The 12,440-nt window shown below is 35.0% G+C and overlaps 1 protein-coding gene across 2 annotated transcripts in view; it reads left to right on the forward strand.

The window, feature by feature from the left end:
* The window catches only part of ALCAM (activated leukocyte cell adhesion molecule), a gene marked incomplete at both ends in the record, with an annotated part of 204,076 nt that overhangs the window by 146,630 nt on the left and 45,006 nt on the right, over positions 1-12,440 (forward strand). For both annotated transcript variants that reach the window (XM_080696135.1, XM_080696136.1), the window contains 2 exons: positions 2,126-2,226; positions 6,206-6,425. In XM_080696135.1, the coding sequence (XP_080552261.1) occupies positions 2,126-2,226; positions 6,206-6,425 (321 nt within the window). The remainder of the gene's footprint in view (positions 1-2,125; positions 2,227-6,205; positions 6,426-12,440) is intronic.

Consider the following 12,440-nt stretch of genomic DNA (forward strand, 5'->3'; position numbering starts at 1 on the left):
TTTTTCTCTGCAGCTTAATAAAAGAGCTCCTCACACTATACAATTAGGATACTAATATACATTCAGTTGTAAATGTTTCAAGTTTTAAAGAATTTTTAAACAACAGAAGTTTAAGTTATATAATATTTTTCTCTTATTGACAAATTAAAATGACTTAGGGTTTTTTGAAAACTAATATGTAGTCCTAGCACATATTTATGGGGTACAGCACATGTTTAAAATTTATATATATATATATATATATATATATATATATATATATATATATATATATATATATATTCAATTAAATCAGGGTGATTTATACTTCCATCTCCTTATAATTTATTTATGTTTGAGAGCTTCAGCCTCCTTTCTTCTAGTTCTTCATAAAATAAATAATAGAATTATGACCTATAGTCACTCTGCTATGCTTTAGAATTCTAGAACTCACTCCTTTCTCTCTGCTTTAGAACACATTATCCAGTTTTCCTCAACCTCCTACCCTTTCTAGCTTCTAGTAATTGCTATTCTACTTTAAACTTGATTTTCTACCTTACAAAATGTAAGAAAACATGTAGTGTTTGTGTCTATAAGTACTGTTTTTTAACTTCATGAATATATACATAATATATATAAATGTGTTTTACATTTCTTCTTTTTTTTTTTTTTTTTTAGTACTGGGTGGGGATGAAACCCAGGGGCAGTCTACCTCTGAGTGCTACCCCTATCCCTAATTCATTTTATCCTTTATTTTTAAAACAGGTTCCACTGAGTTGCAAGGGGCCTCACTAAGTAGCTGAGGCTGTCCCCAAACCATGATACTCTAGTCTCCCGAAAGCTGGGATTACAAGCATGCACCACCACACCTGGCTGTATTTTACATTTCTATGTAAAAATTACTTTTCCATATTTTAATGATTTCTCATTTGTTTTAAAAAACTAAATAAAACTAGTATGTTTTTCGGTACAATAGTAGCAGATTGTGGATTAATTTGGCTCCTTAAAAAGTAGCTGATCACTTTATAAATGACACTTTAAATGAAGAATTTTCAACTATAAATATTACCATGTTACAGCTGGGCATGGTGGCTCATGCTTGTAATCCCACTACTTGGGAGACTGAGACAGGAAGATCACAGGTTTACAGTTGGCCTCAGCTACTTAGTGAGGCCCTGTTTCAAAATAAAGTATAAAAAATCAGGCTGGGGTTATAGCTTGGAGGTAGAATCCCCCTGGGTTAAACCACCAGTAACACAAAAAGTAAATAAATAAATAAGTAAATATTACCATGTTATTTTATTTTTATACAAAATTAAAATGCAAGTTAGTGTTTTAACCTATATTCCTAAAAATAAACCATTTTAATGCTCATTTTCCCCAATAAAGATAACATTAAGTTTTGATCTTCAATGTATTAGGTTATAGGTTTGTTTTTTTTTGTACTAGTGATGAAATGTAGGGGCACTCTACGCCTGAGGTACACCCCATACCCCTTTTCATTTTTATTGTTTTAAAATAGTTTCAGTAGGTTGCTGAGGCAACCTTGTGAAATCAGGTCTTGAGCCTGCACTCCTGTCTCAGCCTCCCAAGTACTGACTGAAATTACAGGGAGTATGCCACCAGGCCTGGCTTGGTCTCAGTTTTTAAATTTTTCCAGAAGATAAAGTGTGCGTGTGTGTGTGTGTGTGAGAGAGAGAGAGAGAGAGAGAGAGAGAGAGAGAGAGAGAGAGAGAGAGAGAGAGAGAGAGAGAGAGAGAATGGGTTTGGGGTTTGTGTGTGTGTGTGCTACTGGGAACTGAACTCAGGAGCTTTTTTTACCTTAGAGTTATACTCCCAGCCCTATGTTATTTTTCTTTTAAAGTCTCTCTAAGTTTCTAAGAGTCTCTCTACATTGCTGAGGCTGTCCTCAAACTTCAGATATACTTGTTCCAGACTTCCTAGTGTCGGGATTACAGATGTGCCCCACCATACCTGGCTTAGTTTTGAGAATTTTAAACATGTTAACCTTTGTATAATTTCACATTTCTGTGAGATATGTTCATAGGAAATATAGTGAAGAAGATAATCCATCTGCTAATACCACTATGTTTCTATGTTATAACTTCAAGTAAACACTTACATTTTTTTCTCCTTTTATCCAAAGGTTTTGGAAGGTATACTGTAAATTCGGCATATGGAGATACCATTACCATGCCTTGCCAACTCGATGTACCTCAGAATCTCATGTTTGGCAAATGGAAATATGTAAGTTTTAAAAATGCAATTGTTTCTGTGAGTGAATGTGAATTTTAAGTTGACTTAATGTTCATCTGTGGGTACAAATATTAGAAAGTAGGATGAATATATTGAATGTCAATAAAATTTCTAAGTCTTACATAACATGCTGTTTTAAAATAAATCTAATGAATATGTAATTTTTAAGTCATATGAGTCTGAGAGAGTCATGCTAAGTTTTAGAGATAGAGAAAAATGGCATAGTTCCAGAGTATAATCTCTGGAGTATAGGACAGAGCTTCCTGTAGGGGGGCAATCTTTTTCTACTTGTCCCTGCTCTGTCTGATAGGAGGGTTGCAAAAGCAAGATCCACCAACAACCAGATCATACTGATATTCACTGGGAATTAGTCTTCAGCATTACAAGCTTATTTCTGGTGCTTAATTTTATAACCATATTGATGTTGTAGGATTTAACACTATACTTAACACTGTTGATTTTATCATATCTAGCATACAGCATAATCAGATTTTCTCAGGTATGATTGTAGATGGGTCTGCAAATGGAGAGCAGAAATTTTGGTAGGTAAATATAGAATTGCTAGGTAATTTGGACTGAAAAAGTCTCTCAATCTAATTAGTAAAATCAACAAAAGATGTCTATGATTTGCTTTCCCAGTGCTGGACCATATGAGACACACAGCAGTTTGCAGGCTTCCATTAGACAGAAGGTTTTCTTGGGAAATATAGCAGTTTCCTTAGCTCCTTGAAATATTAAAAAGTATTTGCATAAGGAAAGGATTTGATGGTTAAGTTTAAGAAATACTACCTGGGCTCAGTTATCCATGCCTGCAATCCCAGTACTTGGAAGGCTGAGACAGGAGGATCACAGTTTCAAGGCTGGCCTAAGCGACTTAACAAGGTCCTTGGCAATGTAGTGAGACCATTTAAAAATCAAAACTAAAATAGTGCTGGAAATGAAGCTCAAAGGTAGAACATATCTGAGTTCAGTCTCTAGTACAAAAAAAGAAAGGAAGAAAGGAAGAAAGAAAGAGAAAGAAAGAAAGGAAGGAAGGAACAATAAGTTTAAGAAATGTTTTTTAAACTTCTCAGAGCTTTTTGAATATTGCCTGAGGTCATAGCCTGATTCATTTCTTACTGGTTATTGGTCTTCTTTTACTTTGCTTACCATCCAACATTTTTCCTCAAATATCTCCCAGAAAAAAAAAAAAAAGAAATTTTTGCAAAAACATTCCAGGAGTGAGTTTAAGCTTGAGCTCAGAGGGTGGTCTGACACAAACATTTAAAATATGGGTTCCGCCGGGCTGATGGCGCACGCTTGTAATCTCCGCGCTTGGGAGGCAGAGACAGGAGGATCGCGCAGGTTCAAAGCCAGCCCCGCGCGCTGGCTTAGGAGACCCTGTTTCCAAATAAAAATGTAAAAATAGGTCTGGGAGTGTAGCCCGGAGGTAGAAGGGCTTCCAGGAACCCCAGTACCACCAAAATAAATAAATAAATAAATAAATAAATAAATAAATAAATATAATAATAATAAAATAAAATATGGGTTCCAAAGTCAGACTGGCAGGTTCTATGGTATACTCCCTTTGGGATTCTGTGCAAATGAACTGACCGCTATTTTCTCATTTTAAAATGAAATAATATCTTTCTTACAGTGTTGCTGGAAGGGTTACATGAAGCAATTGATATCAGAATGCATGCTAGTACTTGACACGTGGGAATTGCTTGAGAAAGTCAGTGATGAAGACTGAGTCACAAGCACACTGTGCTAGTGTAGGGGCACACGGAAGGCAGGCAGCAGCTAGACAGCACGCCACCTCTCCACTCCCTCCTCTCACCCGCTCACTCCAGGCAATTTTGAACTATTTCTACATTCCTATAAACATGGAAATATGAAGTTAAGGCCCATGAGGACAATGTCTATTAGCATCCCCCATGTCCATGATAGCTTAGGAGTCTATCACATAATTCATCCACTGGATCAAGTTCTCTATCAAAATAAATGGAATCCAGTGACAAAAAGACAAAAAAAAAAAAAAAAGCCAGGCATGGTGGCTTACGCTTATAATCCCAGCAATTGGGAGGCTGAGACAAGAGGATCCCAGTTTGAGGACAGCCTCAGCTACTTAGTGAGGCCCTCTGCAACTCAGTGAGATGCCGTTTCAAAATAAAGAATAAAAAATAGGGCTAGGGGTGTCACACGGAAGTAGAATGCCTCTGGGTTCCATCTCCAGTACCAAAAACAACAACAACAATAAAAAATCTGTGATCATAGAAAATTCTACTCTAACCAGGGAGTTGTTTTCACCTAAACTGAACTGGCACAATATAGTACTGAAAACCAATGGTTAGTTAAACAGAAAGCTCCAGCAATAAACTGATGAGTTGCCCTTGAAGTACTACTTGCCCTAAAGTCACGATTGATTTGCAGAAGTAATAGATGTGCTCTAATTTAGTGCAGTGCCCTAAAACACATGAGGAAAGTGTGAAAAAAGTAAAAAGGAACAAACATAGAAAAAAGATAGGCCAGTTTCTCCCCATCACTGTGAATGCCCTGTGGCTGGGGAACATAGCTTCCTGGTCTCTCCTCCAGGCCCAGTCCTTCCATTAGCATCTGCTATGTGTCTAGTACAGAAAAGGTACCAAACCATTATCAAATATGACCATGAAGGAGCCAGGCTACTGGGCTCAAATCTGCCCTATCAGCTGAGGCTCTGGAAAGTTATCTAACTAAACCCCACCTTCATTATCTAACCTGGAAATGAGACTGATATTATAACTATAACTTAGAGTTTTATTACAAGTATTCAATTAGCTACTGTATAAAAAGCCCAAAGAAAGCACCTTCCATGTAAGTAAGTGCTCAAAAACCAATAATGATTATGTATTGCATAAAGAAATGAATACAGAAACTTAAGGCTGTGCTAGCATACTTCCCATCAAGGAACGATTTAAAGCAAGGCTTTGTATTGTAAACCTGTGATAAAAAACAAAAAGATTTAGGAAGAATAGTATGAATACATTCAGATATTTAAGAAACTAAAACTTTTGGACTCCGAGATAAGCTGAGAAATTAATATGTTTTAAAAATTTTGTCTGCATGAATCTTAAAAGTTTGTCATAAATTCTAACATGCTTTATCACATTTTATTTTCTCAAAAGCCTTGTGAGGTGAGTAAAGACAAGACTGGCCCCTGTTGTAGGCTAAATATCTTATTAAGTAAGAAGATTTTTTTTTCAAACCAGAGGAATGATTGCAAAATGTGTCTCAATGTTCCTGGCCCAATTTTATATTGCCAGCTTATTTCTTACTCTGTTAATAAGTTTTTATATGAAAGCCTTTTAGGTTGTAATATATCACAGATAGCAGAACTCTAGATTCTAGGCGTTCATCTGATTCTCTTGCTTAGTGGAAATGATTGCTTTACAGGGTAAATACTGTTCCTCCATGGAGACTGATCAATGGTGTGATGTGGAAAGGTCAGCCACATCAGTCCTGTTTGAAAGATGTGGATATTTAAAGTATGTAGATTAAAGTAAACGATATATAGAAGATAACTGTGAAGGATATCTAAACCACCATTTTTAGCTCAAATATATGCTTGACATGATAGTCATCTGGACATCATTTTGTACACTCTACATGTTTTTGTCTATCTTTAATTTCATATTAAACACAAGATTAGCCCTTGTCAGTTTCTTTTGTCCTCTGGATGTGAGAACTGCTCAGGTTCCCAGAGGTCTTTCTTTTTTATTTTCACACATTTAAATCAATACCTATGAAAGAACTTATGGTTTCCCTTCTTATGAAAAGTCGTTTTCTGTAACCAATGATTTATGTGAGGCTTGGATCCAAAATTATTCTTTTTGAACAAAAACCATACATATCGGTAAAAGAATGTGGCAAGAGAAATTTTGTTATTCTGGATGCAATTCTGAAACCTCTGAATTTGTTTGTCTTTAAAATGTATTACTGTTTTAATTTTTAGGAAAAGCCCGATGGCTCCCCAGTATTTATTGCCTTCAGGTCCTCTACAAAAAAAAGTGTGCAATATGACGATGTGCCAGAATACAAAGACAGATTGAACCTCTCAGAAAACTATACTTTGTCCATCAGTAATGCAAAGATCAGTGATGAAAAGAGATTCGTGTGCATGCTAGTCACTGAGGACAACGTGTTTGAGGCTCCAACAATAGTCAAGGTGTTCAGTAAGTAGTCTGCAGCGTCATTGCTAAGTGGGGTTGCCAACTGGTCCTAGAACATGATCTTCGTGAAGAAAACTTAGCGCTCTGCAAAGTCTTCTCAGCAGGCATTTACAGGAGGATTTTAGAGATTTCCTTCTGCTCATGCACACTGTCAGCAAAGAAAGCAGTCTGATATCCAAATAGATTTTCAGTGAGGAACAACCAATATTCTCTGTTGTTTTGTCATGCAAAATTTTCTGAGATACAGAGTACTACTAATGATAACTGGCATGATATATCTAACTTTCACTGATATGTACAAAAACATTTTCTATAACATATACAGATATATGATGTATGTATAATCATGCATATCATGGATGTTTATATATGTGTATCAGGCTGAACCACACAAAATTATCATTTAATATATAAAAACAACAAAGGAAGCAAATTTAAGCTATCTTATGATTTAGATATCTAAGCCTTTCATGTGCATATATAATAAATATATATGTGCTGATATAAAATATGTATATACATATATACATACATACACACATGTATATATATATATATATATATATATATATATATATATATATGGTTTCCTGACTTTTTATGCTCACTGTTTTAGATGTCAAAGTGCTTGTTTGGTTTAGAAAATTGCTCCAAAATTAACACACACACACACACACACACACACACACACACACACACACTTCAGTATGGCATGAATGTATGTGTAGGATGCACCAAGGAGAGAAACTAGAGGAGGGTTGGAAAAAAAAGAAATTGTAGAAAAAAATCTGGCTCATTACTGTAGTCACTATGGCAAAGTTACCTTGCCTAGTAATAATATATAGTAAATGTTACTGTGCAAATAACTATGCAAATGAATGACTTGAACAGCTATAATTAAAGCAGTTTATCTTTTAAAATTCATACACAAAGTCCCACCTCAGTTACATCATCATTTTATAAATTCAAGAGGAAAATAGATCTCAGAAGTTTCAGAATGTCAGTATTTTTAAATAGAACAAAAGATTTTACTTTCCAGTTTTTTCTTTTGCTTTCTGATAACTTGACAGCACTTAGAAATTATTAAAATAAATAATGAACAAAGAAACTCAGAGGGCCTCCAACTACAGCAAGTAACCATTGATTTTTCCTGTTTCTCTTGTAATAACCCATGCAACTAAGCAGATCTATCCCTTACGTAGTTTTATGAACTTCAAGGCTCCTCCAGGTTCATGATGTAGATTCAAAGAGTACTTATACTATCAAAGGAAACCTTTGTTCCCCAGAAGAACCTTGTAAAAGCATATTACATATTTCAGTTGATTACCTTTCAGCTTAGAAGGTAATTTCCTGAAACCATCATCTCCACCTCAACCATTTTATGAATCAAACCAAGTACCAAGAGCTTGTCAGTCATACCTACTTCCATAAAACACATTAAGTAAATAATGGACAATTTGTCAATGGCCCACATATATTTTTCTTTCTTTTATTTCATTTAGATAGTATTAGAAATATGGGTGGATACTACTCATAATACTTTTATCTAAAGAGAACAACAAAAATGTTTTTATTATAGGCCATTATATCATAAATACAATCAAATATCAAAATTACCCAAGTAGGCATGGAGAATAAGTCACAGCACTCTAATAGCTATGTATAGTTATTGGTCATTTTCAGTTTTAATACTATGTAAGAAAGCTGAAAAAATTCATTTTGTTACATTTGAATCATTTGTGACATTTTCAAATTTTCCCTTTGGAAAAAAATGCATTAAAATCTTTAAAAAAAATCAATCGGTCTAATTCAATAAAATTTGTAAGCTCTTCTGGAATAAAGAGGGTTCCATAATTGTGAAAGCAAACTCAAACCCCATATACCGCCAGCACCCCTGCCCCCTTTTCTTTTGAATGTTGTTGAAAACAAAGTGATTCTCAGAAACAGGATTTGCATTCCAGGCTGCAGGCCAGAGAAAATTTACATAGACAAGTTACACACTCTTGAAAATGGTGTTTTAGACTAGAAATCATGAGATCCTGAGAAACCAATGAAATGAGCATTATAAAGACTATGTTATAAGATCATATAGGGGCATTGCTTTTTTTTTCATAATGATTTACTTTGTTTCACTTTTTGTGAAGCAAACAGCAGTTGTGACAGGCAGACTTGATTCTGTGTGTGCGTATGTATTGCAGTCACTTAAGAGTTACTAGGCTCATCAATCAGTCCTCTGTTTCCCTCTGTTGAATCACCTAGCAACATGCACTGGGTACCACAGAATTGAGTGCAGCTCCTGCAAGCCAATCCTAGATCAGCCTGCTGCAGATTGCCATCCTCATGGGCAAAGTCAAATAGTTTTTATTCAAACTAGAGGCCTTGACTGATGACTTTACCTTTCCACTAGGTTTGTTTAGTTTTAAGCTATAGCTCAGATGCAAGAAATTGTACCTATAAGCCAGCCAAATCCAAATGAAAGACATGCTTTGTCACCACTGATAAGCTCTTTATTTGTTAGTTGAATGGCATCAAAAGTAAACTATGTTTGCACTTACTGCACATTTGAGGTTAATAAAACCATTCAGAAACAAAAGCAGGCCTGTAAATGTTTCTGAAGATTCATTTCAGTGATTGTGCAAAAGCTTAAAGGTCAAATGGGTATTGGAGAGCCTCATGGCTGTGGGTGGTGACTTGGAAGAAGCAAGAGCTGTTCACCAAAAGACAGTACTTTGGCAGAGATGCTATTAATGTCTGACCTTGGGCAGGTCTCTTCACCAACCTGGGGTTCAAATGGCCTCATCAGTAAAATGAATGCTGGAGATTAGGTAGAGATTTTTCCATTCTGTTGCCGGAGTTCCCTTCAAGAGTTAAAGAGGGTTCCAAAAGGTGAGAAGCTGCCCTTATTAGAACTCTGTTTATTACATGTTTTTAGAGTTATTCCGGATAACTTGTTCATGAAGAAAAATTAGTCTCAGCTACTCAGGAGGTAGAGGCACAAGGATCGCTTGAGCGTTGAGTTAGGGGCCAACTTCCCTGTGTTCTGGGGAACATAGGGAGAGCTTGTCTCAAAAAACAAAACACACACACACAAACACACACACAAAAAAAAAAAAAAAAAAAGAAGGGACAAAAGGAGAGTCCAGCTCTTAAAAGCATTTGAATATCATAATCCATGCTAAGCTGCTAGTTTCCCCTACTCTGGTAGTGTTCTGTAGTATTGCAAGGAGGACTATTCCTGTACCATAATTCCATGCATGAATGATCCAGTTCTTAAGGCGCTAGGCAGTGCTTGTTGGCTTCACACCGAGTTATTTCAGAGCTTTTATTTGGATGCCCTTCATCTGGATACCTGATGTCAATATTTTACCAGAATTGAATGTCCCCTGTTGCATCCTCCCCAGGAAAGTTATTCTATCTGAAAATAATTCTTTAAGGGGGATAGAAACTGAAAATGACCCATTTGACAAATGAGAACTAAACTGTATATTACAGTTTGATTCTTTAAATATGGAACATTCATTATGCCATCTAATGAGTTAGGCACAGCATGATCCATTGACATCATAGTCTTAAACTACTCCATGAGTTGTGAGGGTTGATTACTGGAAGGACCTGGAAAAGCACTTTGGCATCATCCTAAGGAGTATATCAGGAAAATGTTCATAATCTACTTGATTAAAAAAGAAATCACTTGAATTTTAGTAGTATGTCATTTCTATAGATGTTGTATGCTGCCCACTGTCATGGATATCAACTGCCCTCTTCACCAACATATACGGTGATATAGAAACCCTGTAAAGAACCATACTATCAGATTTACAACAAACATTAAAAAGTTTGTTTTTCATCTCCTTATTCTATAACTTTAAACTAACACATCTTTGTGTTAGTTTTGCTCGTGTAGCTTCTCGCTACTTCAATTGAGATAGCTAGATCATTAAGAAAGGAAATGAACTACGGTATGGTTTCATCATACTCAGCTGAATGCTTTTAGAGAAGCTAGTCATGAATGGGAAGAAGTAAAATTTGGCTTAATTCTAAATTAGTGCCCTTGACTAAATTACTTTAATAAGGCAAGTAATTTGTGGCATTGCTGTTCTCTATGTTGTATACTTGGTTATGAACCCTTGAATCATATTAAGACATAATTCACATAAAGTTTTTTTAAAAAAAATACTTTGGAATCAATATGCAATTTTGCTAAAATAGTATGTGTCCTCTTTTATGGTCCTCCAACAAATATTCATCGATTGTTACAACCTAATATAAGAGAAAATTGCATACAAAATATGTAGTTAATATAGAGGGTTTGAAACAGGAGTTTAAAGGGAAAATAACTCAAGGAAATGCAATAGATATTATCATTATTTTCACAATTTTTGTTCTGACTCTGCCAAATAAAAAGATGCACAAAAATGTAAAGAGGATTAACATGAAGCATCCTTTTATTGAGGATTTTTTAGGTTTGCTACAGTTTCAAAGTTTAGAAACAAACTATATATTTCCATTTGGAAAACACCAAAAATTATAATATGCCAGTGTTTATGATTATGTGCACTTTGATGTAATATCACAAGATTTACAGTGCAAAGTAAAGGTATCCCTTCTACGTAGTAAGCAGGTGACATTATGCCCAACTTTCAATATCCACTTTGGTGAAGTGGAAAGTAGTAAAATCCAGCCAAATTGTGAAGCAATTCTTTCTACTTACAACCTAAATTTATAGGGGACTTTCAAGTCTCTCCAAATATCCCAAACATAATACTATTGAAGGAAACACTAAAAACCACGTATCCTTTTCTTAATTTTGACTATTTTCAACCACGTAAATGAACTTAATATCTTTTGTCTCCTGAGGTTCAGAAAGGATGTCACTGAAATAACATTTTAATGGCCAGAGAACTTGGGCTTCCTTACCAAAGACTCAAGGATTTTCTATTTAAATATTCCAGATGCATTCCTATCATAAATGTATTAGATATTGACCTTTACAAACATAGATTATGCATGTATGTCTCCATCATCTTTTATCTCATTAAGATGTAGGACTATAATGCATCAATAAAAAGTTTTTTAGAAGAGTGGGGGATATAGCTCAGAGGTAGAGTCCCCTTAGGTTCAATCTTTTGTACCAATACATACATACATACATACATACATACATACATACATAGGGCTAGGGTGTTGTAGAAAAAAAAATTAAAAATAAAAAATAAATAAATAAATAAATAAAAACATATTTCAAACAGAATTCACATAATTCAGTTTTGTCAGGCATGGTGGTACATGCTTGTAATCCCTGCGCTTGGGAGGGTGAGACAGGAGGATCACACAGGTTCGAAGCCAGCCTCCGCTGGCTTAAGAGACCCTGTTTCCAAATAAAAATATAAAAAAAATAGGTCTGGGAGTGTAGCCCAGAGGTAGAAGGCCCCTAAGTTCCATCCCCAATACCGCCAAAAAAAATAAAAATAAAAATAATTCAGTTTTACTTTTTATAATATTCTATCAAAATAGTGATATCAAGATGTACTGATAAGGGAAAGGCTTAGGGCTTTAACCTATACCTCATACATTTAGCTGAAAATAGCATCTATTTTTGGGAGATTTGCTGGCACATTTTTAGAATGTTGTGGTCATCTTCCCAACAATTAGATGGTCAAGCACCACTTTCTGTTGCACTCATCTTGTCCTTGGGGTGCTTATTTCCTCCTCTACATCTCTTTCCCCATTTTTCTGTCTTTTTTGTTTGTTTTATTTCTAGTTAGAGTATATGGAAATTAGATAATCATCATTGTGAAAACTGTGGAATTATATTTCTAGAATTAATAGTTCATAGACTTTCTTATAATTAAGGTGCATGAGTTCAACACATAGGCAGACTTATTATATTCATAATTCTAATTTCTAATATAAAACACAGTTGTAAAGGAAAATTAACTTTAATATTAACCTAAATAAGGTTATTTTTTAAACACACTGTGGTAATATTAATTTTGCTACTCCAAAATACTTTTTGTC

The sequence above is a fragment of the Muscardinus avellanarius genome (assembly GCF_963383645.1).
Source record: "Muscardinus avellanarius genome assembly, chromosome: 5".
NCBI classification, from domain to species: domain Eukaryota; kingdom Metazoa; phylum Chordata; class Mammalia; order Rodentia; family Gliridae; genus Muscardinus; species Muscardinus avellanarius.